Source organism: Panicum virgatum, chromosome 9K, assembly GCF_016808335.1.
Source record: "Panicum virgatum strain AP13 chromosome 9K, P.virgatum_v5, whole genome shotgun sequence".
NCBI lineage: Eukaryota > Viridiplantae > Streptophyta > Magnoliopsida > Poales > Poaceae > Panicum > Panicum virgatum.
The window spans coordinates 43731835-43759017 of record NC_053144.1 but is presented as its reverse complement, the minus strand read 5'-3'; the positions used below and the strand labels follow the sequence as shown (position 1 = coordinate 43759017).

The 27183-nt window shown below is 45.4% G+C and overlaps 2 protein-coding genes across 8 annotated transcripts; one reads left to right on the top strand and one right to left on the bottom strand.

The window, feature by feature from the left end:
- The first annotated feature begins 984 nt into the window (after positions 1–984).
- On the top strand, positions 985–4584 carry LOC120651557. 7 transcript variants are annotated; one of them, XM_039929079.1, is made up of 8 exons: positions 988–1589; positions 2366–2464; positions 2561–2703; positions 3443–3539; positions 3632–3702; positions 3885–3961; positions 4060–4096; positions 4247–4584. In XM_039929079.1, exons 2-3 carry the CDS (start codon positions 2371–2373, stop codon positions 2701–2703), a joined length of 237 nt encoding a protein of 78 aa, XP_039785013.1. In that variant the 5' UTR covers positions 988–1589; positions 2366–2370; the 3' UTR covers positions 3443–3539; positions 3632–3702; positions 3885–3961; positions 4060–4096; positions 4247–4584. The 7 variants fall into 7 exon arrangements, 5 of the variants coding, with proteins under 5 accessions (XP_039785013.1, XP_039785012.1, XP_039785009.1 ...); XR_005666225.1 differs by lacking the exon at positions 988–1589 and adding an exon at positions 1596–2281 and having other exon boundaries at positions 2539–2703; positions 3413–3539; XM_039929078.1 differs by lacking the exon at positions 988–1589 and adding an exon at positions 1596–2281.
- A 5543-nt stretch (positions 4585–10127) lies between these two features.
- Positions 10128–22681, bottom strand: LOC120651556 (probable calcium-binding protein CML11). The gene is made up of 2 exons (XM_039929074.1): positions 22552–22681; positions 10128–11044 (listed from the first exon to the last, which is right to left on the bottom strand). Exon 2 carries the CDS (start codon positions 10967–10969, stop codon positions 10385–10387), a length of 585 nt encoding a protein of 194 aa, XP_039785008.1. The 5' UTR covers positions 10970–11044; positions 22552–22681; the 3' UTR covers positions 10128–10384.
- Positions 22682–27183: the final 4502 nt, after the last annotated feature.

Genomic DNA, 27183 nt, shown 5'->3' with positions numbered 1-27183 from the left:
AATCATCTTACATGCCTGCCAATATTTACGACAATAATTACTCGTCCTTAGAATTTAATCAATGCTAATAAATATTTCTCCTATTTTTACATCTATCTTAATTATTTCTCTACAATTTCTATTACTGACATATATTCGTAGATTTTCTATGTAATATAATATCAATTAATAATATTTTTATGAGACTAATATGTCTGTTTGAACTCATTAATATTTATATATGAAATTATATTCGTATGTAAACTAATATTTTCAATTTCCTGTTCTATGATTTTATATTAAAATAATTATTTCTAAATCACTAATATTTATTAGAACTATTTCTACATCTAAAACTATATCTAAATCACTAATATTACTAATACTAATATACTAATTATTTTTAACAAAACTAAATCGTAAAATATACCTGACAGCGCGCACGGCCGGACGCGCGAGCGCGAGCAAAGGGTGGCGACCGCTCGGCCGGGGAAGCGCCGGCCGGCCAACCCACGGCGCGCGGGGGCCGGGCGCAGGCCACCGCGCTCCAGCGGGGGCGCGGCCCTGACCAGGCGCGACGCGGGCGGCGGAGTAGGCGGCGGCGCGGGAGAGCGAGCGCGGGCGGCGGCGGCGCGGGGGACGGAGCGGGTGGGCGGCGGCGCTTGAGGAGCCGGGCGGGGATTAAGTGGGGGCTCTTACCGCCGGTTGGTCCGGCGGTAGGTAGTTACCGCCGGCTCATCTGGTGGTAAGAGCCACCTACCGCCGGTTCAACTGGCGGTAAGTTCCCGGCCCACCACGGTCCGCTGGCCTGGCCTGCTACCGCCGGTTCAAACGGCGATAGGCTGTCAGCCGGGGGCACACAGCTCTTACCGCCGGTTCATCTGGCGGTATCTCCTTACCGCCAAATGAACCGGCGGCATGGTGACAACTTTGCAAAAAAAAAATTGATATATATTTTTGATAAATCCAAAAAAATAATAAAAAAATAAAAAAAACTCCCGATTCAATCCCGTCAGGCCCTCGCAACCCCCCGCACCCATCCCAGGCCCTCGCGTTCTTTGCGATCCGCTTGACCTCACCACTCGCCACCGCCTCCCCCGAGACGAACGCAAAAACCATCGCCCTCGCCGTCATCCTCGGTCTCGCGATTGCCCTTGCCGCCGCTGTTGCGTCCTCCTCCTCAGAGATGATCCATCCCCGTCGTCACCGCCACCCTCAAGCCGGCGCCCTCGCCCTCTCCCTCGCCGACGCCTCCCCCGATCCATCGCCGTCGTCGCCGCCTCCCTCAAGCCGGCGCCCTCGCCCTCGCCCTCGCCATCGCCATCGCCGGCGACTCCCTGAACATCCGCGCCAATCCGTCGCCGTCGTCACCGCCTCCCTCAAGCCGGCGCCGCGTCTCCCCCTAGCCGACGACTCCCTGACGATCCGCGCAAATCCGTCGCTGTCGTCCTCGCCCTTGCTCCGCCCCGATGCTCGGGCCGCTCGCCTCCCCACCGCGCCATCCCACCGAATCCTCGAGGCTTGTCACCGAATTCGTTCCCACAACTTCTGAAGGCTCCCCCGCCGCCTCCGTCTGCGCCGAGCACCCGTCGATCTGGATCCAGATTAAGGTATCCTTCCTTCCGCCTCACCTCGTTGTCTTTACCTCTAGAACCGATAGGAGATGCGGTACTTCCGAACCTATGTTGATTTTTTTTTTTGTCTCGCTGAGGTGTGACTGTGTGAGGAGAGGAGGCCCTAGCTGTTTGTTGCGTTCTGCAGATCACTTTTATGCAGGTTGATTCGGTGCTAGAGGAAAGATTGTGGATGCGTTTGTAGAGTTCAAGCTTTGATTTTGGGGTGTTTGATCATTTCCGTTTGCTGTTTGTTTATCTGATCAAATAAACAGGATGCGTTGCCCATCATTATGCCTCTACCAGAAGTACAGGGTCAGATGTCCATATGCCATACACGACGGATCAATTCCGTTCACCCCATCAATTCCATTTACCCCCAAATGTGCTACTGGGGTGCCGATAATTATCGATTGAGATTGTAATGTGGATATATTTCTTTCACGTTAAGACAAGAAAGTTCATAGTGTCACTTCTGATTAGGATACATTTTTGACTTAGCAATTTGTGTACCAGTGTTTTGTTTTTTCTGGAGAAAACAGATATGTTATCACTGTGCATGTGCGTCATGCATAGAGTTTGCCTTTAATTAATTATTGTCAATTTGGAGGTTGCAGGACTTTGATCTAATTATCTGCCTCCTGAGTTATGTGTCAGTGTTATGGTTGGGCAAGGACTTGCCAGAATAGGTTCAGGCCTGCCTTCAATCTCGCGGATGGTTTCTGCATATTTGCCAAATTTGTTAATTTGTACTTTAATTCATTCTTGTGCAGAAGCAATGGCAGCTGGCTACATTGTAGGTTCGCTGGCTGGGTCCTTTGCCATTGCATACCTGTGTGACACATTTGTTTCCGACAAGAAAGCATTTGGCGGTTAGTGTCACAAACTTGTCTTGCCGAGCTTGTTTACCCAGCATGTGTCTAACTTCTTGCAAGTTCGCATCTAGCTTGCTTCATTCTTTGGAATAGGTAGCATTCCCAAGACTGTTTCTGACAAGGAGTGGTGGCAAGCCACGGACGCCAAGTTCCAAGCATGGCCTCGCACCGCTGGACCATCGATCATCATGAACTGCATTAGCCGCCAGAACTTCATTGTCAAGTCCACTGAATAGGTCAGAGAAGCTGCTAATGATTTATTTTGCATTATTAGGGAAATTCTCCTTCCATCGACGTAGTTTACATCACATTAGCAGCACACCAAATCCTTATGAGCAAGCCATCTCGATCATAGGGCAGACACTGTCAAAACTTGATGAAGACAATTTGATTTTAGTCAATTGTTTTCTGGCTATATGCTATGGTTGGGAATTACTACCACTTGGTTCTAGAGCTTAGCCATATGCCTAGAGAATTCCCAATATTTTGCATCCAGCATCTTGTAGCGTTAGATTTAATAATCTTTTAGGAATATATGTGGTGTGAATGTTATCATGGGATATATTATCATGTCATTAGGGCACCCAACTGAACCCTCCTCTAGATCACACTTTTGCCAGTGGTCATGTTTCCGAAACATTCAAATGTATTCACACAAGTGCCACTATTCCAGATTTTTTTGGGCGTCGGGTGAATTGTGTCCCTATTTTTCATGTGATTCAAACTTATACTATCGCAGTTCATTATTCAATTCTTACTGAGGAGGTCATTATGAAATTATTTTTTTAAAATTACATTGTTTTACATGCAGAGTCACCGTCAGATGCTGCATTGTTAGTTGACTTCATGTTTTCCTCTTTGCCTAAGGAACAGTCGTTTGAGCGAATAATAAATGCTGGCACTAAGCATTGGCTGTTATTTATTAATAAAATTCTCGTTCTCCAGATTACTTATTTATTGAATCATTTGATTCAGTTGTCAAAAACTGGCTTCAGCAAGGCAACACAGCGGTTGGATGGCATCTATGCATTCTTTGCAGTATTGAGGTTTTCTGCTGTTGATTCGAAAGCAGGTTTTCTACTATTTCTTGTGTTATCCGAGTGCAGTTTTGTATAGCTAGGCAAGTACATTTTTTCCATAAATATGGTTTTGATGAATATGCAGATGGCACCGTTCTGGAGAAACTGTGGCCACTGATTGCTCAAAATGAACCCTCATTGATCTCCTTACAGTTGGTAATTCTATTGTTATTTGAATTTCCATCAAGATTAGTTTGTTATCCAGCAAAATGACACACGAAGTGGATGTACTTCAAGCATCTCATGGACCTTTTTCTTTATTTTTTAGAATCTGATGAGTTGGTACATTATGGCACCTGCTTTTATAAGGTTTAATTAACACTTTTCTCTCCTGGCAGCTTCCCAAACTAGCAGATGATGATTGCTTAGCTGCCCTGGATCTTCTTCATTCATTTCTTGTAGAACATCTCTTCAGGTCTAGCTCTAGCCTTTGCCTCATTAAACTGGGTTTTATGTGTTAGACAAGTACCTTTTGTTTTATGCTGTCTACTTAATTCATCTTTTGTATTGCAGGGCTCAGGAATATTTTTCTATCCAGGCATCGCTACAGGTAGGGCTAAAATGCTCTAAATTGTTGAATCTTGACTTTCTTATCTTATAAATACATACATGCATTTACTTTACTACTGGAGAAGTATTCGCCCATTATATGTCGGCTATATGGCTGTAGTGTGCATTGATTCATTGTCATTCGGTACAGGTGCTAATATATCTAGCTTGCCATCCAAATTGGGAAGTCAGAAAGGTAGCTTACGATGCTACGAAGAAAGTCCTCTCAAGCTCCAGTGATCTGGCTGAAGATACTCTTTACTTATTCACAGATTGGTTTTTCATTAGTTGGAGAGAGACTGTCAATGTTGAAACAAGAGTATTCACCTGTAGACCTATTGATATCAAATGCTAACCTATTCTTGATTCTTTGTCTTCCCTTTGGAGTCATCTGCTTTCCAATGTGGTGTTACTTTTTCTTCATTTGAATCCTCAAAATTTATGTCACATAAATTGGTTAAGACTAACATATTAAGCTCTTTTGCATAATATGATTGATTTAGGTTGCTATTTGTTTTACCTGTTGCAACGCACTGGCACGAACCTACTAATCAATAGAAAGGCGGGTTCGGCGGCGACGTAGAGGGAGGACGAGGCGTATTGGATGGTAGGCCTAGTTATGGCAAGAATTCAAACCAACCAATCCTATGACGGGTACGAATGAGGGGGTAGAGTCAGGCGTGGTGTCAAAAAAAATTAGCGCGGCCTCCCAATTAACTGATGGGAGGGTGGTTTTCTTTCACTAGGCCTTTCGACAATCACTTTGCGCTTACGTGTGAGTCTAAAACTAGTGGTTTGTGAGATGGGTGGGTAGGCTTTGTTTGGTAAAAAAATATTTCGTTTAAGTTCTTTATAGTATAGATATAAAAGTATTATAACATGGTAACATCTAATCCGCTAGTAACAAATATTCTTGCTGGCCTCCTCCAGGTAGCTGCTTCGGCTCAAACCCGCCGTTGCTGCCGCAGGCCAACCTGGGGTGGCGCCGTGAGAGGCATCCACCACGTGCGAGGCTGCTCGTGCAGGCCTGGCAGGCTATGGATCGGAAGCCACAGCCGCTGTATGTCCTCTAAGTGCCTAGGGTTATCTCGGCCATGTTTGGTTGTGGAGTGAAAATGTTTTGATGAGAGAGAAATGATGCTTTGACCACTAATTAGGAGTATTAAATAAAGTCTAATTACAAAATTACCTCCACAACTATGGTACTGTAGCAGTTGCTCTAGCTAATGAGGCCTTTGACCGCACGATTAGAGGATGATCGAGCGTGGTTACTGTAGTATCACTGTAGCCAATCATGATGGAACTTGGCTCATTAGATTCGTCTCGAAAAGTTACACACATTCCTAAAAAAGTTTTGCAAATAAACTTCATTTTGTACTGCATGCAGATATTCGTCTTTTAGTGCAAAAGTTTCCGTGGATTCATCCAAACACGGCCCTCATTGATGTCCAAATTTCCCATTCCAATAAATCAGACGCACTAAATTAGTTTTCATTGCTACCGCATATCAACAGAGGTCTTGAGAATTGAGTACTATACTAAAGTGCCAGGAATCGGCGCGCTGCTGTTCGTTCTGGCCCCACGTGGGGCCCCGGGTACTGTTCATCGGGCCCACGCATACTGTTTTGAGTGGGCCCACGTGGGCCGGATACTGTTTCATTGGGCCCACGTGTACTGTTTAGGTGGGGCCCGCCTACTATTCAAGTGGGGCCCGCCTACTATTCAAGTGGGGCCCTTCAGTTGGGTCCGCGTATAAAATATATTTAATTATTTTTCATATAAAAAATAATATAATTTTGTATACTGCGTTCACATACAGTAGCATACTGTTTGTATACTACTTAGTGGGGACTCACACCATCTGGGACCCATGCACATTTAGTGTGCCCCACTTAATGGACCCACGGTACTATTAGGTGCTTCTATCTTTTGAAAAAAAATATCGATGGTGATTTCGTACAAAAAATATAAAATAAATTTAACTTTTCCTATATATAAAAATAATAACTTCGTACACCACGTTCATCTACGATAGCTCTAATACTTTTTATAGTTTATTTCCCGTACATAAATTCAAAAAATAGGATCAATTATTCTTTCATCACTAATTTTATACGTCAGTCTGTCAGCAATTTTTACTAACACCTAAAAGTCAACGGATTTCTAAGAAAAAAAGTTATATTGTGCTTAGATGACTATTATGATAACATAAAATATCTAAATTTAATATTGGATTGAGTACAACAAAATATAAATTTATGTTTCATTATTTTTTTCAAGTTAATATCTTTCAAATAGACGCGCATCGCGCGTCAACCTGCCTAGTTCCATCTATGTGCTCATGATTTGATTGCCAAATTGTGCCCGTCATGAATGCATGTTTCCATTTTTAAAATTTAGATCTGTTGATTGTTTTCCTTTTAAATTGATCTGTGTCCTGCAGAAGGTAGGCATTTAAACGGATATGAGAGGAAAATCAGTTGAAGTTGCTCTGTTGCCAATATGAGAGCACAATCTATTCTAACTTCTCCCTCACTGGGTAATACTATAGGTGTTTTTCCATTCTTCTGTTCTGCAAATATTGCCAAAGTTGAAGTTGCTCTCCTGGGTAATAATGATGTGTTGTGCATATTTTCCTCTCTAATTTTAGTTTCCCATTATCGCTTTGACTCGGTGCATGTGCCTGTAGTTGTGAACGAGTGCACAGCTAAAAGGTATAGAGTAATATTTGTGGTGCTAGCAGCAAAGCACTGAGAACTTTTGTAAGTAAATGGGATAATATAGATGCTTGATGTCATCTGCATCAGGATATCTGGCACTCTATGATACGCGGATACTTCGCAAAACTCACGTACCGGTATCGGATACCGTATCGGATACCCGTACTCCACGGATACTCCCGGATATGTATCCTTAAGTATCGGACTATTTAGGTATTTTTAAATAATAAAAATAAATCGGATACTCGTGGGATACCTGTGGATACCTTCAAACCCTAACAACATCACTCAATCGCTTCGTATAAAGGTCCTCCGTTCAGCTGTGCCACCCTCTCATCCCCACTCGCGCAGCCGCAGGCCCGCAGCAGCCTCGCACGGCTCGCGCGGCCCGCGCGGCCGCTAGAGAGGGAGAGGATGAGCCGCGGCCTCCGGAGAGGGAGAGGAGGAGCCGCGGCCGCCGGAGTTGGCTGCTACAGAGAGAGAGAGTGCCGGAGGTTGGGGAAGAAGACGACCGACATCCATTCGTGGAACAGACGAACAGGTAAGATAAGGTTAATTCTTTTTTCCTTTGCCCCTTTCCTTTTCTAATAATTATAGAACATATGAACATATGAGTTTATGACGCATTATAGTCCCTGGAACTTCTATTTTCTCACATTCTAATTCCTGAAACTTTTATTTATTTTTATTTAATATATATTGGTGTATCCCCGTATCCTTGTTTTTGGAAAAATGGTGTATCGGAGTATCCCCGTATCGCATACCAATATCCGTATCCGCGTATCCGGGCAACATAGCTGGCACTTTCAAACGCCTGATTTCCATTCAACTTGATCATACTGATAATCAAACACACAGTCAATCATGCCACCCCTAGAACTATCAACCATGGCCCTAGCTGGAAATCTATCATCCATGCAACACCAACATGAACCAAACGACCATGTCAATGCTAACCAAAAGCCCACCAAAGAAACCAGCAGCACATCACACATCCTCTACGGTGCGGCGTGGCACGCCAATCGTCCTAGTTGTTTGGTTTTAGCAAAATACGATCACGTCTAGGATAACGTTGTGGCAATATAGAAGTCACATTTTTGCCGGCATCCTAGTTGTTTGGTTTTAGCAAGATACCATCACGTCTAGGATAGCGTTGTGGCAAGCTAGAAGCCACATTTTTGCCGGTGCCTTTGACACATATATGGTGCGCTCACCTTACTCACTCTTGGAAAGGGTTTCTCGATCATACTTTTGTGATCATCCAAAAGTCAAAATTTTAGGTTAACTTTCTTAGTCCAAATAAATGTGTATTCCAATTACTCTATGCCTCGACGAACGGAGATCGGTGTGATGGTTCCGCACTGGTCTGATCGAGGTCACTCCAATCTTGTCGATAAGAACAATGCAGGACAAGCTATTTTAATAACTTCAAAAGTCATTTATAGTTTATACATGAAGGCGGTGATGTAAGAGCAACTCCAAAAAACTATGTGTACCTATTGAACTCGGTAAAAAAAACGGCAGTCAATTAGCAATCCAACAGTCTAGCTATCTTGCTCGGCTCTCCATCTCGCTCGGCATCCACTCTTCCCCGCTAGCGGCTGCGCCTCGCCATCCCCCTCTCACGCGATGCGCCCACCCGCCCTCGTGCCAATTCCCTCATCGGCAAGCTCCTGACCATTGTCCTCTCTGCACCGCCTAACCACCGCCTACCCTCGGCACGGCCGACGTGAGCTGCGAGCTCCGCCACATCCAGAGTGCAGGGGCTCCTGTGAGAGGACGCTCTGCCGCCCCGGCCATGCAGGCGAGTTGCACCCTGGTCGACATGAGCCGTACCGAGCCGTTGTGACCTCGAGCTTCACCAAATTAATCGAGGTCCCGTAGGGGTGAACAGGGGCGTAGACAGGGGGTGGGGGCGGGCAGGGGCCACCCCTATGGCTCCCAAATTTACATTGAAAATTTGAATTTTGATTAAATTTTTATATAAATTAGTATGGTTGGCCCCCTAATAATGAAAAAAAACAAATTTCTGGCTCCGCCCCTGGGGTGAATCAAGGTCCGGTTCAGTAGAATCGAGCGCGGGCGGTGCCGAAGCTACGCCGCACGTCTAAAGATGGCAAGATATCTACTAACGGGTTTAACAAATCGATACCTGAATCCGTAAACCCACCAGACCCACTGACATGTGGACTAGCTGCGGCCGGCGGCACTAGCATGGCTGCACCGGCTGCCTAGCACGGCGGCACTAGCTGCGGCCAACGCGCCGCTCCCCGCGCCCCCTTCTTCGACTTGTTGTTGCTGCCTCCTCCGACGCCCATGCTCACTCCCGCTTACACTCATGACCAACCCCTCCGGACCTCCTGCAAGCCGCCACCGTGCCCCCTCCAGTCCTCCACCGACGCCCCGTGCTCACCACGCCGGCGTACATGGCCTCATCCTCGTGCGCCCCGCGCTCGGTGCGCCTCGCCTAGCCCTTGTCATGCGGGCAGACGGTCATGCTCGCAGATAGCGGTTACGGGCACGATTTTCTACCCATGGTGGGTAACGGCGCGGATGTGGGTTTGATTTTTTGTCCACGGATACGGGTATACAAGGTTTATATCCGTGCGGATTTTACCCGTTGCCATCTTTACGCACCTCGCGCCATCGTGCAAGCCACAAAGGAGGAGGAGGGGAGTGGATGAGGTTGTGGGGCCCACGCTTTAGTGAGTTGAAGAGAGGAGAGGAGAGGAGAGGAGAGAGAGAGAGTTGGATACGAAGAGTGAGATTTGACTAGTTTGGAATGTATAAATATATAGAGAGAATTTTAACTAAATGGGAATATAGAGATTGAGATTTGATTAGACTTTTGGAGATGCTCTAACACAGATAAAACTACATATTGCAATTGGCCTGCATCGCGGAACAAAGAAATGAGATTATTGATAATTCAAAGTAATCTTTTACATCCAAATGAAACAGCCAGAGAGCTTGACCTTCAAATAATGTGCATATTTTTTTCCAGTTGTGACCAGCATGCTGGCCAAACAGATCAAGGAAGCACCAGATGACATGTTCCTGACCAGATCAAAGTTCATGCTTAGAGATCGACTCTCCAAAATGTTTGAACTTTTCATTTGGAACTTTGCAAAATTCAGGTTCGAGACTTTTCTTCCCATTTGGATCTGACCAGCACATCCTCACGCATGGTTGCTTGCCTGGTTGTCCAGAAGCTCATAAGAAACTCCGTCAGCAAAAGTTAGGACGAGCGTGTCAATATACCTCGTGTTCTCTCCTTAGAAAGTGTCAATGCCTCAATAACTTAGCAAAACAAAAAAAGGCGGTGATGATTGCCGCCCATAGACTCATCAATCATTCGAGAAGATCCAGCACGACAGAGAAATAGATCAATCACGCATGTAATTTGTCCCTAAATTGACCTTTTTTTCGTCTGTTATTCACAAGAACACCACACCTCATCTATGGCTTCCTAAATTAATCTCCTCCCAGAAAAAAAAAAGAACAAAGTGAAAACTGGCATGGTCGAGATAGGAGTCGGCACGCGCATGCGGATCGTGGGAATCGGCCGGTCAGGAGAAGATGTTGTCGAACGCCGCGGCGGTGATGGCGCGCGAGAACTCCTGGAAGTTGATCCGGCCGTCGCCGTCGGTGTCGGCCTCCTTGATCATCCCCGTGAGCTCCTTGACGGTGAGCGCGTGGCCGAGCTTGGCCATGGAGTGCGCGAGCTCGGCCGCGGTGATGAAGCCGTTGCCGTCGCGGTCGAAGATGGAGAAGAGCTTCCGGAGCTGGTCCTCGGAGTACGGGGATCGGTCGACGAGGAGGTCGGGGGCCACGAGCGCGACGAACTCGGAGAACTCGACGAGGCCGTTGGAGTTGGTGTCGGCGCGGGAGATGAGCGCGTCGAGCTGGTCGGTGCTGGGCGTGAGGCCCAGGGACCGGAGCAGGGAGCCCAGCTCCAGCTGCGTGAGGCTGCCGTCGGCGTTGCGGTCGAAGGAGCGGAAGATCTCCCGCAGCTCCTCCAGCTGGTCGTCGTCCAGCCGCGATTGCTGCTGCTGCGCCGCCGCCGTGGCCTCTGGCGACGGGGCGGCCGGTGGTGGCTTTTGCGCGGCGGCGTGGTCTCCGGCTCCGGCGGCGGCCGTGGTGGCGTCGCTCATGTCGAGATCGGGAGGCGGGGAAGGAGGCGGGGAGGAGGACGAATTGGGTGGAGCGGCCGGCCGGAGAAGGCGGATCTTGGATGTCACAACTCAGAAAAAAAAATGAAAATGAAAATGAAAATCGCGCCCGGGCCCACCTGTCAGCCTCCTCTCTCCCTCCTCTCTGTTTTCTCCCGCGCGTCGCGGCACGCGTCGCCGCCGGCGGCCATCCTCGTGAGCCGCGCCACGTGCCGTTCATCGTCGCGTGCCGTGCCGCCCTTCGCTCCTTCACTCGCCCTCTCCTTATCCGCGTCGAAGCCGGCCTCGTTCCCCGCCGCAAACCCTAGCCCCGCCCCCCCAATGGCAGCCGCCCCGAGCTTCGCCGCCGCCGGTGAAGACCCTCCCCGATCTAGCGCGCGCGCCACCTACTCCGCCCCATCCTCGACCGATTCCGCCCCCAACCCGACCTCCTCCCTCGCCGCATCGGGCCGCCGCCGCTCGCCTTGGTCCGCCGCCGCCCAACGCCGCCGCGCCGCCCGCTCGTTGCCGCTCCTCGCCCGCGTCACCGCCGGTGAGGCTCGCCGCCGTCCCCTCCACGCCGTGCGCACCTTCCCCGGCCCGCTTTGGCCTTGCTTCGCCGCGCTGCCTCGCGCCGCCGCCGCCGTCGCCGCGCGTGCGCACGCGCGCCGCGCGACGCGCGCGACGCCGTGGCCACGCCCACGCCGTGGTCAAGGCCGGCCTCGCCTTGACCCGGCTGGGTGGCCCGCTGGCCCGTGGGCCCCGCCTGTCGGCGCCTGGGCTGGCCGGCTGGGGGTGCACCTAGCGTTTTAGCTAGGGTTTTATTAGGTTTAGTTTTTCTGCAAACTTGCAAAATCCATAGAAAATCATGTGTAGCTCCAAAAATTGTGAGACTTGTTTTGTTAGATTCCTCTAGCTTAGATCTACTTAGGAAAAATATTGTTGTGCATGATACTTTGTTGTAGATTTATCTATAGATTTATCTTGCAAAAGTGAGTTTATTGCTTATTTATTTGTGTACCGCTGAAAAATGCCAAACCAAATTTTTTTGGACTCCTTGTGAGGTGTAGTTTTCAGTGGTGCACCTTGTTTACTTGGTTCATTGCTGTGTATCAAAGTTTAGTTTGTTTTCCTATACTTTGTCTGAAAATGGTTATTTCTAGAACTTTGTGCAGGAAAGTGATAAAATGGCAAAACTAGTTTTGTTAGCCTTGTATTGCTGCCTAGTTTCAAAGATAATTTTCTTGGATTTGTGTAGTTGAGTTTGCATTCCTTTTCTGTTTTACTTTGTTTAAAGTGGCTGAAAACTGTTTTATTTATGGTTATTTATAGGAAAATGCTTTTGCTGCAAAACCAATTTTCATGAGTTCTTTGTGATGTCCTCTGCATGCTCATTTATTTCCATGGTTTATGCTAGTTGTTTGGTTCATTCTTTAATTCGTGCATCGCATTCATGCATTTTAGTGACCGGACCGTCGGAGAACGAACCCGTGGAACCCGCCGAGTCCGTGGAGCCTGAACCTGGAGTCCCGTTCGTGGTCGAGTCGGAAGTTAACCCAGGCAAGCAGCTAAGCATTTTCCTTGCACCTATTTAATCTGATTTAGTTAGCTATCTCACCGGGTACTGTTGGGTTATATAATATCTATGTATTGCATTCTTGTACCTACTTTGATGCACTAGCCTTCCTTGAATTGTTTAACCATGTCCTTGCCACATGTTAGTCAGCTATTAACTTAATTTGACTAGATGCTTAGCTCTGCTTAGAATACTTATATTGTTTGCTAGAAAGGAATGGTTTGGAGTATCACACTTACCTGGTTACCCTTGATCGCACTGGTTTGGTTTAGTGGTATGAGTTTGGTAGTATCGAGATTCGAGCGGAATAGTAGGGCCTAGAGAATGAAGTCACATGGGCATAGTCCGCTTGGATCGATTAAGGACCGAGTTGATGCCATCGGCCTTGAGCACCTTTCCGTGCTACCACATATCCAATATAATGGAACGGATGAGCCAAATACCTTCTTCGACTTGATCATTGGGGCCCGGTCCCAGATGCGTGGCCATCGGGCTATGCAGGGAGGCTTAGCAGGTCCCCGAGTGGAACTATGTGTAGGAAAATTTAGAGATGTCCTCGGTGGAACTAAGTCTCCACTCGCAAGCTGGGCGTACCCTCAACGGTTGAGCCTGGTTGGGAACGGTTGACATGAGTACCCCCTTGCCCGGCGTGATCGGTTGGGTGAGTCGCATGGTCCCCGCGTCGTGTGGGTAAAGTAGTACACCCTTGCAAGGATTTAATCAATTCGAATTGCCGCGCTCTCGGATATGAGCAAGCTCTTGGTTCGTCGAATTCTTCATAGAGAGTTTCGGTATTGTTGGTTTTGGTTTCATGTCATGTTGAGGATCTGTTATATATATTGTGTTACTCTCTTAATCAACTAAAATTCTGGGGGTTGGGCAAGATTAATTAAGTTTGCTAGGTGATAGTCTAGGCAGCTTATGCTTATGCAATAAGTACTTAAACTTAAAGCTTTTCCTTGAGCCTTTGCATGATCCTTGTTTATTTAATTGCGTAAGTCTTGCGGAGTACCTTTTGTACTCAGGGTGCTTTCTAAACCTAGTTGCAGGTGAGCCAGAAGTGGTGTTCGGCCATTTCTACCCCGCTGATCCTAATGCGGGGGAAGAGTAGGCTGTTGCTGCTGTGGTGATGTCCTTGAGCAAGGCATCATCATCTTAAGTAAGTTTTATCGTAGCTGAGCTTCGGGAGAGCATGTATTTTCAATAAGCTCTAAATCTCTGTTTAATATGACTCGCGTGAGCCCAAGGCTTGTAAAGTGAAGCTTGAAACCCACCTATATTGAACTTGTAATATTAAGTCTCGAACTCTGGTTTTATATAACTGCTCTTTGTGGATTGTTGGCTATGTATTCGATTGTATACGGTATGTGCATATGCTGATCCTGGGCGTATGTTGGAGCACATACCGGGACTATCGGATTTGGTATTATTTTGAATGAATGACGTGTCGGTTATTCGTGTCTTTAGATGTGGGATAACACGTGGCTCGCTCTACGGCAAGCACGTGTTAACTCTCATCTGGGTGATAATGACCGGCGGTTCGTTTAAAATAGTATCAAATTGGGCGGTTCTCACAACGGGTATCAGAGCTGAGTTTCCATGAAGTGAACCTAAAATTGGCTTAGTGGGTTGAGAGTCAAATAAAATTTGATCACTTGCACTAAGATTTACTTTGGTTAAAAATTTGAACTTAAGGTGAAATGCTACCTTTCTTCCTTTGTCTTAGAGCTATTTCTTTCTTACTGCTTCACTCGTTTAATTAAGATATGCTTAACCTCTCTTTTCTGCATGAGTAGCGGTAGCGTAGGAAAACCCTTTCTCCTGCTGGAAACCTTTTAAGCCTTTTACCGGAGTTGGAAAGGTGGGAATCACCCATTGTCCTGAGCGCTATTAGGAGGGTTGTAGCACTGCTGGACAATGCGGTTGTTGCGGATCGTAAGTGAGTGATAGAACGTTAAGGCGTGCTCACGCTGTGAGGAGACGTCATGTTGCATTCATACCTCGCATGCATGCATATTTTCTTGTGGTTTTCAAACCTGCATCTAACTAATCTAGTGTGTCGTGGTCTAGTTTTCGCTGATCCCGTTCTTGCTAATCTTAGTGGACCAAATCTGCTCTATCTCTTAGAGTTGCTATTCCGGTGTTGATCATGTGTTAGATTTTTATCTACACATTGTCTTTCCACCCTGCCTTTGTGTATCATCCTCTATCTTTCATTCCTGACCGCTAACCGTTTTGTTTATTAGCAGGATGGTGTTGCGTTCGGGAAATGAAAGGGATGGTGCCAGTGGTTCGGGTGGCAATAACAATCGCAACAACGAGGATCCCCTTCCTAATCCTCCAGTTCACCCAAATCTCGCGGACGTCCTGGCCCGACAAACTGAACTCATGGCACACCTAGTCAATCCGTTGGGCAATGCCGGCAATAATGGTCCAAGAGCTGAGCCTCAAGTGAACAGGTTCGGAGATTTCTTCCGCACCAACCCGCCTATCTTCCGTGGCTCCAAAGATCCTCTGGATGCCGATTTCTGGCTCAATGTGATTGAAGAGAAGCTTGATCTTATTGAGTGTGAGCCCCATGAGAAGGTTCTCTTTGCTGCTCATCAACTTCATGATGCCCCAGGGGCTTGGTGGCGGAATTTCAAGGCATCTCACCCTGCCAACTACCGCTTCACATGGGAGGAGTTCCGCACAGATTTTCGCTCCTTCCATATTCCCAAGGGTATCATGGACATCAAGAAAAAGGAATTTCTGAATCTTACTCAAGGAAGTCGTGATGTGATGGCATATGTGAATATCTTCAATACCCTTTCCCAGTATGCACCTGAAGAAGTGGCCACCGATGCCAAGAAGCAAGAACGCCTGTACGATGGGCTCTCTGCAGAGTTGCAAGACAAGCTCTCTACTACCAAGTTTGAAGACTTCAATGACTTGGTGAATATTGCCATTAGAGCCGAGCACAAGATGAAGAATCTGGAAGCAAAGAACAAGCGCCCCGCTCCTACCTCAGCAGGCGGTAGCTCCTCACGTCCACGTCTGGGGCCTTCTCCTTTTCCACCTCGGGCGCCGGGTGCTCAAGCTCCACGTCCTATGTGGATTGTGCGTCACCCTCAACCTCCTCAAGGACAAGCTCCTAGGCCGGTCAGTGCCTATTGGAACAACCCAGGTGTGACCGCAAAGGGTCCGTGCTTCAATTGTGGTGGCTTAGGCCACATCTCTAGGGATTGCCCCTCTCCGAGGCGTGGCGGTGCCTTCAATGCACCTAGGCCCAATACTCCTCTGCCTCAAGCATAGCGTCAAGAAGCTAAGCCACAACAAGCTCCTAAACGTGGCCGTCTCAACTACACCACCGCTGAAGAAATTCCGGAAAATGCCGAAGTTCTTATGGGTACGCTCCTAATCAAATCTCACCCTGCTATGGTTCTTTTTGATTCTGGGGCAACTTTTTCATTCATCAGTAAGAAGTTTGTGCTGCATAGTAAGCTTGAAATGCAAAATCTACCAGTGCCATACCATATAGAATCACCGGGTGGAGAGATCATTTCTAGAAACTTTGTGGATAGGGTTCCAATTCTCATCGATGGAGCTATTTTCCAAGCTAATCTTCTTGTCCTAGATCAGATGGGTTTAGATGTGATTCTTGGGATGAATTGGTTGGGTAAGCATGACGGAGTTATCAAATGTGGGCCCCGCACCATTGATCTTTTGCACCCTTCTGGGAGTAGAGTTCTACTCTCTCTTGCCAAGATGGAATCTTGTATATATGCCTTGGCAAGTACCGTAGCCACGGTGTTGGAAAATATTCCCGTGGTTTGTGAGTATCCGGATGTCTTTCCCGAAGAATTACCGGATATGCCTCCTGATCGTGAGGTGGAGTTCGTCATAGAGCTCAAGCCCGGGACTACTCCTATTTCTAGACAACCTTACCGAATGCCTCCCAATGAGTTAAAGGAATTGAAGAAACAACTCAAGATTCTGTTGGATAAGGGTTTTATTCGTCCGAGCTCCTCTCCTTGGGGATGCCCGGCTCTTTTTGTGAAGAAGAAAGATGATAGTTTACGGTTGTGTGTTGATTACCGTCCGTTAAACGAAGTCACTGTCAAGAACAAATATCCTCTTCCACGGATTGATATCTTGTTTGATCAACTCTTTGGAGCTCGTTATTTCTCTAAGATTGATTTAAGGTTGGGTTATCATCAAATCAAGATTCGAATTGAAGACATTCCAAAAACGGCTTTTTCTACTAGATATGGTCTTTATGAATTCACTGTCATGTCTTTCGGCCTCACCAATGCACCGGCTTATTTCATGTACTTGATGAATAGCATCTTCATGAAGGAACTTGATGTCTTTGTGATCATCTTTATCGATGATATTCTTATTTATTCCAAGACCAAAGAAGATCATGCTCGTCATATTCATATCGTTCTCCAAAAGCTTAGAGAGCATCATCTTTATGCCAAGTTTAGCAAATGTGAGTTTTGGCTTGAAGAAGTATCTTTTCTTGGTCATGTCCTCTCCAAGGATGGTATTGCTGTGGATCCTAGTAAGGTGCAAGCTGTTCTTGATTGGAAGCAACCTCAGAATGTCCATGAGGTTCGGAGTTTTCTGGGATTTGCGGGATATTACCGCCGGTTCATAGAGAACTTTTCTAAAATTGCGAAGCCTATGACCGAGTTACTGAAGAATGGGGTCAAGTTTGAGTGGTCCCCAGCCTGTGAAGAAGCCTTTCAAACCTTTAAGGATCGTCTCACTACTGCTCCAGTTCTTGCTCAGCCAGATATTTCCAAGAGTTTCGATGTTTATTGCGATGCTTCTCGCATCGGTCTTGGCTGTGTTCTTATGCAAGAAGGGCGAGTGGTGGCCTATGCTTCTCGACAACTCAAGCGTCATGAAGAAAATTATTCTACCCATGATTTAGAGCTTGCGGCTGTTGTCCATGCTCTAAAGATATGGCGTCATTATCTGCTTGGTAATCATTGCAACATCTATACTGATCACAAAAGTCTCAAGTACATTTTCACTCAATCTGATCTAAACATGAGGCAACGTCGATGGCTGGAACTGATCAAGGATTATGATCTTGAGGTACATTATCATCCTGGAAAGGCGAATGTCGTCGCCGATGCACTAAGCCGAAAAGGCTCAATGCAACTGCTTGACCATAGCTTCTCCTGTGCATACTCTCTGTGATGATCTTCGGAAACTCGGAATTTCTATGGTCAAAGAAGGTTATCTTGCTACTCTTACAGTCAGATCTGATCTTTATGATCAAATTAAGGAAGTCCAAAAGAAGAATAAAGGTATGGCTCGAATTCGGGAATTAATGAGGGAGGGCAAAGCTCGGTGTTTCTCTACTGATGATCAAGGAGTTATATTCTTTGGGAAGCGGATTGTGGTGCCTAAAGATCATAACCTTAGACGGCTTATTCTGGAGGAAGCCCATAGTTCTCAATTCTCCATTCATCCGGGCAGTACCAAAATGTATCAAGATCTCAAGCAAAGATTTTGGTGGACTCGCATGAAGCGAGAAATCGCTCGGTACGTCTCTGAGTGCGATGTTTGCCAAAGGGTTAAAGCTGAGCATCTTAAACCAGCTGGTACTCTTCAGCCCTTACCTATCCCATCATGGAAATGGGAAGAAATTGGAATGGATTTCATCATTGGATTACCTAGGTCTTCTCAAGGATATGATTCTATATGGGTAATTGTGGATCGATTGACAAAGTCGGCTCATTTCCTTCCAGTGAAGACTACTTATCATGCAAAGCAGTATGTGGAGTTGTATCTCACTCGCATTGTCTGTCTTCATGGTGTTCCTAAGAAAATTGTCTCGGATCGCGGCCCTTAATTTGTTGCTCACTTTTGGAGAAGTCTTCATGAAGCCATGGGAACTGACCTTACCTATAGTACGGCTTATCATCCTCAAACCGACGGTCAAGCCGAGAGAGTCAATCAAATCTTAGAAGACATGCTACGAGCCTGTGCTCTCATATATGAAAAGAAATGGGTTACTTGCTTACCATTTGCAGAGTTTTCTTATAACAATAGTTATCAAGCAAGTATCAAAATGTCTCCTTTTGAAGCTCTCTATGGAAGACGGTGCAGAACTCCGATTAATTGGTCCGAATCTGGGGAAAGGCCTTTCTATGGTCCAGATTTGGTGAAAGATGCCGAGGATCAAGTCAGGATTATTCGTGAGAATCTTCGCATTGCTCAATCTCGCCAGAAAACTTATGCTGATCGTCGTCGCCGAGAACTCCATCTCAAGATTGGTGATTATGTCTATCTCAAGGTTTCTCCATTTAAGGGCACTCGCCGTTTTCAAGTCAGAGGAAAGTTAGCACCACGCTATGTCGGACCTTTTCGGATCACCAAGAAAGTTGGAACAGTGGCTTATCAGTTGGAACTTCCTCAATCACTCTCCGCAGTGCACAATGTCTTTCATATCTCTCAATTGAAGCAGTGCCATCGTGTTCCAGCTGACGCTGTCGACCTTGAGTCGCTTGATCTTCAACCGAGTCTTACCTACGAGGAGCATCCCATTGCTATTCTTGATCGTGAAGAAAGAAAGGTGAAGCGTAGCATGGTGAAGTTTGTAAAGGTTCAATGGAGTAATCATACCGAAGATGAAGCAACTTGGGAGCGTGAGGATCGGTTACGTCAAGAATACCCGGAATTCTTTTCCGATGAGTAAGTTTTCTCCCTACCTCACTCCACTTTCTTGATGAAGTTTAGTTTCCTAGATACTGTTATATGTGGACACAGTCACCATCAAGAAAACCCTAGGAATGTCTCACACCACATCATCCCTGCATTTGTGCATCACCTCTTAGATGTTTATCCTGTCTAGGTGAATATGGCCTCAACCTAGTCCGAGTTTTATCCTTCCCCTCTTGTCTACCTAAATCTCGGGACGAGATTTTCTTAAGGGGGGGAGATTGTCACAACTCAGAAAAAAAAATGAAAATGAAAATGAAAATCGCGCCCGGGCCCACCTGTCAGCCTCCTCTCTCCCTCCTCTCTGTTTTCTCCCGCGCGTCGCGGCACGCGTCGCCGCCGCCGGCCATCCTCGTGAGCCGCGCCACGTGCCGTTCATCGTCGCGTGCCGTGCCGCCCTTCGCTCCTTCACTCGCCCTCTCCTTATCCGCGTCGAAGCCGGCCTCGTTCCCCGCCGCAAACCCTAGCCCCGCCCCCCCAATGGCAGCCGCCCCGAGCTTCGCCGCCGCCGGTGAAGACCCTCCCCGATCTAGCGCGCGCGCCACCTACTCCGCCCCATCCTCGACCGATTCCGCCCCCAACCCGACCTCCTCCCTCGCCGCATCGGGCCGCCGCCGCTCGCCTTGGTCCGCCGCCGCCCAACGCCGCCGCGCCGCCCGCTCGTTGCCGCTCCTCGCCCGCGTCACCGCCGGTGAGGCTCGCCGCCGTCCCCTCCACGCCGTGCGCACCTTCCCCGGCCCGCTTTGGCCTTGCTTCGCCGCGCTGCCTCGCGCCGCCGCCGCCGTCGCCGCGCGTGCGCACGCGCGCCGCGCGACGCGCGCGACGCCGTGGCCACGCCCACGCCGTGGTCAAGGCCGGCCTCGCCTTGACCCGGCTGGGTGGCCCGCTGGCCCGTGGGCCCCGCCTGTCGGCGCCTGGGCTGGCCGGCTGGGGGTGCACCTAGCGTTTTAGCTAGGGTTTTATTAGGTTTAGTTTTTCTGCAAACTTGCAAAATCCATAGAAAATCATGTGTAGCTCCAAAAATTGTGAGACTTGTTTTGTTAGATTCCTCTAGCTTAGATCTACTTAGGAAAAATATTGTTGTGCATGATACTTTGTTGTAGATTTATCTATAGATTTATCTTGCAAAAGTGAGTTTATTGCTTATTTATTTGTGTACTGCTGAAAAATGCCAAACCAAATTTTTTTGGACTCCTTGTGAGGTGTAGTTTTCAGTGGTGCACCTTGTTTACTTGGTTCATTGCTGTGTATCAAAGTTTAGTTTGTTTTCCTATACTTTGTCTGAAAATGGTTATTTCTAGAACTTTGTGCAGGAAAGTGATAAAATGGCAAAACTAGTTTTGTTAGCCTTGTATTGCTGCCTAGTTTCAAAGATAATTTTCTTGGATTTGTGTAGTTGAGTTTGCATTCCTTTTCTGTTTTACTTTGTTTAAAGTGGCTGAAAACTGTTTTATTTATGGTTATTTATAGGAAAATGCTTTTGCTGCAAAACCAATTTTCATGAGTTCTTTGTGATGTCCTCTGCATGCTCATTTATTTCCATGGTTTATGCTAGTTGTTTGGTTCATTCTTTAATTCGTGCATCGCATTCATGCATTTTAGTGACCGGACCGTCGGAGAACGAACCCGTGGAACCCGCCGAGTCCGTGGAGCCTGAACCTGGAGTCCCGTTCGTGGTCGAGTCGGAAGTTAACCCAGGCAAGCAGCTAAGCATTTTCCTTGCACCTATTTAATCTGATTTAGTTAGCTATCTCACCGGGTACTGTTGGGTTATATAATATCTATGTATTGCATTCTTGTACCTACTTTGATGCACTAGCCTTCCTTGAATTGTTTAACCATGTCCTTGCCACATGTTAGTCAGCTATTAACTTAATTTGACTAGATGCTTAGCTCTGCTTAGAATACTTATATTGTTTGCTAGAAAGGAATGGTTTGGAGTATCACACTTACCTGGTTACCCTTGATCGCACTGGTTTGGTTTAGTGGTATGAGTTTGGTAGTATCGAGATTCGAGCGGAATAGTAGGGCCTAGAGAATGAAGTCACATGGGCATAGTCCGCTTGGATCGATTAAGGACCGAGTTGATGCCATCGGCCTTGAGCACCTTTCCGTGCTACCACATATCCAATATAATGGAACGGATGAGCCAAATACCTTCTTCGACTTGATCATTGGGGCCCGGTCCCAGATGCGTGGCCATCGGGCTATGCAGGGAGGCTTAGCAGGTCCCCGAGTGGAACTATGTGTAGGAAAATTTAGAGATGTCCTCGGTGGAACTAAGTCTCCACGCGCAAGCTGGGCGTACCCTCAACGGTTGAGCCTGGTTGGGAACGGTTGACATGAGTACCCCCTTGCCCGGCGTGATCGGTTGGGTGAGTCGCATGGTCCTCGCGTCGTGTGGGTAAAGTAGTACACCCTTGCAAGGATTTAATCAATTCGAATTGCCGCGCTCTCGGATATGAGCAAGCTCTTGGTTCGTCGAATTCTTCATAGAGAGTTTCGGTATTGTTGGTTTTGGTTTCATGTCATGTTGAGGATCTGTTATATATATTGTGTTACTCTCTTAATCAACTAAAATTCTGGGGGTTGGGCAAGATTAATTAAGTTTGCTAGGTGATAGTCTAGGCAGCTTATGCTTATGCAATAAGTACTTAAACTTAAAGCTTTTCCTTGAGCCTTTGCATGATCCTTGTTTATTTAATTGCGTAAGTCTTGCGGAGTACCTTTTGTACTCAGGGTGCTTTCTAAACCTAGTTGCAGGTGAGCCAGAAGTGGTGTTCGGCCATTTCTACCCCGCTGATCCTAATGCGGGGGAAGAGTAGGCTGTTGCTGCTGTGGTGATGTCCTTGAGCAAGGCATCATCATCTTAAGTAAGTTTTATCGTAGCTGAGCTTCGGGAGAGCATGTATTTTCAATAAGCTCTAAATCTCTGTTTAATATGACTCGCGTGAGCCCAAGGCTTGTAAAGTGAAGCTTGAAACCCACCTATATTGAACTTGTAATATTAAGTCTCGAACTCTGGTTTTATATAACTGCTCTTTGTGGATTGTTGGCTATGTATTCGATTGTATACGGTATGTGCATATGCTGATCCTGGGCGTATGTTGGAGCACATACCGGGACTACCGGATTTGGTATTATTTTGAATGAATGACGTGTCGGTTATTCGTGTCTTTAGATGTGGGATAACACGTGGCTCGCTCTACGGCAAGCACGTGTTAACTCTCATCTGGGTGATAATGACCGGCGGTTCGTTTAAAATAGTATCAAATTGGGCGGTTCTCACATTGGAGGGGAGGTGGCGCCCTGGAATGTCGGATCAAGTAGTGGAGAGGCACGTAGTACTCGAACAGTTATACAGCTGACAAGGCACAGCTAGCTCTTCTTCTAGCCGTGGCGCGGCACGGCACCACGCGCCGGAACTCGGGACGTGGCTGCCGGCCAGCGAAAAATTTTCCGACCGGAAAATCCGGATTTCGGAAAAATTTTCCGTTTCCGGTACTACCCGGAAACTATTTTTCGGTGAAATTTCGAATTTTTCGGTTTCAAAATTCAAAAATTCATAAAAAACGAAAACCGGATTTTCCGACCGGATTTCGTTGCTTTCCGGTCGGATTTCGGTGCTTTCCGGTCGGAAAATATTGTTTTAGCAATGTAAAAAAATATTTTGGTATATATGGTACTGCAAAGGAACTATTACACATGTATATATAATTTAAACACGAAATATCCATTCAAATTCCGTAAAAATAATATATCCCTCACATGACTAAACACATATAGATCCGTATATGAAATAGAAATGTAAACTCTTAATAAGTATCCCTCACATGACTAAACACACATAGATTCCGTAAAAATAATATATTCCTCACATGACTATTACACATGTTGGGTTTATTTAGCAAAACATGTCCTATATATGATCAGCTTGTATAACTTGGACAATGGACTTGGTATTGTATTATTGCAATGAACCTATGACTTGTATGACTAGGACAATGGACTTGGTATTGCATTATATTGGATTTAGATTGTCTTGTATGGACAATTGGACATATATGTTTTAGGTGAATCCTATTAATATTTGGTGTGTGAAATATTTATTATGCTTTGTGAACTGTTATATATGCAAAATTAGACGAAGTGCTGTAAATTTTTTAATTTTTCCTCACTGATTTTACAATTTCCGATCACCAACAACATTTTCCGGTCGGAAAACACTGAAATCCGGTCGGAAAATGTCGAAAACCGAAATTTGAATTTCAAATCATTTTCCGATCGGAAAATCCGGAAAATTCCGGAAATCCGGAAATTTTTCGTTACCGGCCAGTACCGGAAAACCGGTTTCCGACGAAAAATTGAACCCTGCTGCCGGCTGGAGCGAGCCGGCCCAGCCGATGTGGGAGGACTCTGTCTCCGTTTGGTTAGTTTAGAATTCTAGAAAATAAAATTTTAACCGCTATTTAGATGTGTTATAAATAAAGACAGTTTACAAAATTAACTTTAGAAGCTCTGCGCTAGGAATCCTGACGAATCTAATAAGCCTTTTGACCACATAATTAGAACATGGTTACTGTAGTATTATTGTAGTCAATCATCAATTAATTATCGTCATTAGATTTGTCGTAAAAAATTACACTCATATATAAAGAGGTTTTGCAAATAGACTTCATTAGTAATTCATACATTTAAGATTCTCTTCTATAAGACTCTAGAATAGAAGTTACCAAACAGATCCTCTGTTGGTAGCGGGAGGCACATAACAGAACAGGCACGTTTCAGTGGCATGATACGCTTCGGCCCTCTCTTTTTCCTTATGTGCAATTATATTTCGATTTTATCACAAACACGGAAAATGAGGCACATCTTGGTAATTCCAGTACTTAAAAGATGCAGAGCGTTTACATCTCTCTACTTCGATTACTGCTTAAGTAATCTACATTGAAGTTGATCACCTGCTGGCTCGGACTGATCCTGTCACCCTAAAACCCAAATATGCATGTACCGGCGGCTCTACTGTTGTGCCAATGTTTTCCTGCAAGAAAGTAGCTGACAATTAATTACACCACAGATATCAAGAAACCATTTCCAATTTCTAAAAAATATCAGGATCAAGTATGTAGCAAGGATATATCGTGCATGATCAAGATCTCAACTGATTGTTGGGCAAACAGTAGGCAATATTCGTCACCATAATGATTCCATTGCAGCGGTATGGTTAATAGCTAGGAAAGCTAGCAGCAGAGCATGTATGTGAAAAGAACAATGCTGACATAGGAAGGTTGACGCCTACTTGCATCGTTGCCTACTGAGCATATGAAAAGAACACTACTGAGCATCGTTGGTGTACACGAGCCTCTTCACGCGCAGCGACACCTACTTGCAGCGCGATGCAGCAGCTACTTGCTGCAGCCCGCGCGCGTTAGGCCATGTTTAGTTGGAGAAAATTTTTGAGTTTTGAAACTGTAGCACTTTTATTGTTATTTGGTAATTAATATTTAATTATAGACTAATTAGGTATAAAAATTTGTCTCGTCATTTATAGTTAAACTGTGTAATTAGTTATTTTTTCTAACTATATTTAATACTCTATGTATATGTCCGAAGATTTGATATGATAAGTACTGTAGAGAAATTATTGGAACTAAACTGGACCTCGTTAGGCTTCAGCGGTTCAACCCCCCACATCATGTGTTGTGAGGCGGCGAGCTGGCGACTCTCAAAATCTTGTGCCATCCAGGGTTAACCATTTCGTTTTTCGGTGAAATCCCGGTAGTTACCGGAAACGAAATTTTGGCCGAAATTTCACCGAATTTTGCTATTTCCGAACGGAGAGGGAATTTGAATTCAAAAAACGAAATTCCGATGTATACCGGCGAAATTTCGGTGATTTCGGCCGAAATTTGGTGTCCAGAGGGCGAAATTCGCTGTTTGTGAACCGGAAAATCTTGTTTTGAGAGGGAATAATAGAAAAAATTGAAAATTTTGACATGTTGCGCATATCACAGTTCAGAGTGGATATTATATGTTTCACACACAATATATCCAACACAAAACCATATAAGCATGTCCACATAGTATCCACAACACTCCAAAGGTGTTAAATAACTTTTAAACCGATGTAGGTATGCATATGAAATTGAATAGGTACCTCACCAACATCGTGATAAACCAAAGTCTAGTTGAAGTCGAGGGGAGAAAACAAATTTTTGCACATGAAATGACGAGTCATTCAAATTATGGTTTCAAATGTTAATTTTAGCCTAGCAAATGATCTTAGATTTGAGTGTGTTCTAGTCCTATTTGCTTAGAAAAACACCTAGTTTTTTATCATATTTTTTCTATTTTTTTACATTTTTTTTGAATTTTCCAAATTCAAAACGGAAAATACCGAAATATACCGAAATTTCTTTTCCCGGTAACTAGCGGAAATGAAAAATTTCCTGAAATTTCGCCGAAATTGTTAACCCTGGTGCCATCCACTTCCATCGACAAACCGAGGGAGCAAGGTGTGTACTAGTAGAGGACAGAGGTGAACCCACTTTGCCGCGCTTGGATTTGTTTTTCGTCAGTCATTATTCTAGTTATTTTTTGCAAATATTGTTAGTGACATTTCTTGCAAATATTCATCGGTCAATGTTTGGGTTAGTTTGGTAAAGCTCCACCTGATTCTGATTTTGTAAGGGAGCTCATTCTCTAAGAGATGAGATTTTCTAGTTGATTCTAATTTTGTAAGGGAGTTAATTCTCTGAGAGGAGTGATTTTCTAGTTGAGAGTGGTTCTCTGTGATTCTATAAAATAAATTTTATGAAAAATAGATCCAGTGTGAGAAGTGAATCAGGAGAAGCAACTTTTTTTTCAACTCCCAACTCTCATTCATTCCAGATAATCGCTCAATCAGCATAAACTAGTTTCTTTAAGAAAATTGTTTAGCAAAGCTTCTTCTAGATTCAACAGAAAAATTGATGCAAATCTCTGCCAAACAGAACCTTAGTAGCAATGCTCTATCTTTGACGAATACACAGAGCTAGAGACAAAGCAAAATAGATTTATCCCCACTACCCTGCGAACTGTACCGTATCAAATTCATTAAAAAAAGTTCACTCCCGTGCAGTTTCAACTGCAGTGCATGCAATTCCTAAAGAAAATGTTGCAAAATTTCTCAAAAAAGAAAAAAAAGAAAATGTTGCAATTTTTTTCAAATAAGATAGGTCATAAGGCTAATCTTAGCGGGGTTCCATAAAAATTTCAGAACATTAAATTTACATCATCAGCATTTTTTCTGATATGATAGGATCAGTATGAGGAAAGAGGAGTTTCGTTCTCATAATACTCATCCGAGTCTGTTATCAAGTCTCAGTCTTAGTAACTGTACAATAAAATTATCGACGTTGCTAGCGCTCGGACGTCCGTTGGGAAATTTCTCATCAGACACTCCGTCGCAACATTAAGAATCCATTCTTTGCAATAAAAAAAACAATATTTGTAACATTAAAAATCCATACTCAAACGCATCAAACACATCCGGATGCGAAGAGTAAAATTCCCGCCACAACATCATAATTCTGTTTCATGCAACATCTATTTAAATTCATGCAACATCAAAACAAGACCGCTACAACGTCAAATCCATCTAGGTGCAACATGAAAAAGCGGGCTCCACGAAATCAACCCGCAATAAGCTCACCCTCGTGGTAACATGAATCTCTACCTCAACATCTCGAAGCAACCATTGCATCATTTTGAGAAATTCATCACCGGTCCCTAAACTTGTCCAGCTATGTCATTGCGGTCCTTAAACTTGAAAATCGACCATCTAGGTCCTCAAACTTGTCTGGTTGTGTCATCCCGGTCCCTAAACTTAGAAATCATTCATTTAGATCCTCCAACTTGTTCAATTATATCATTCCGGTCC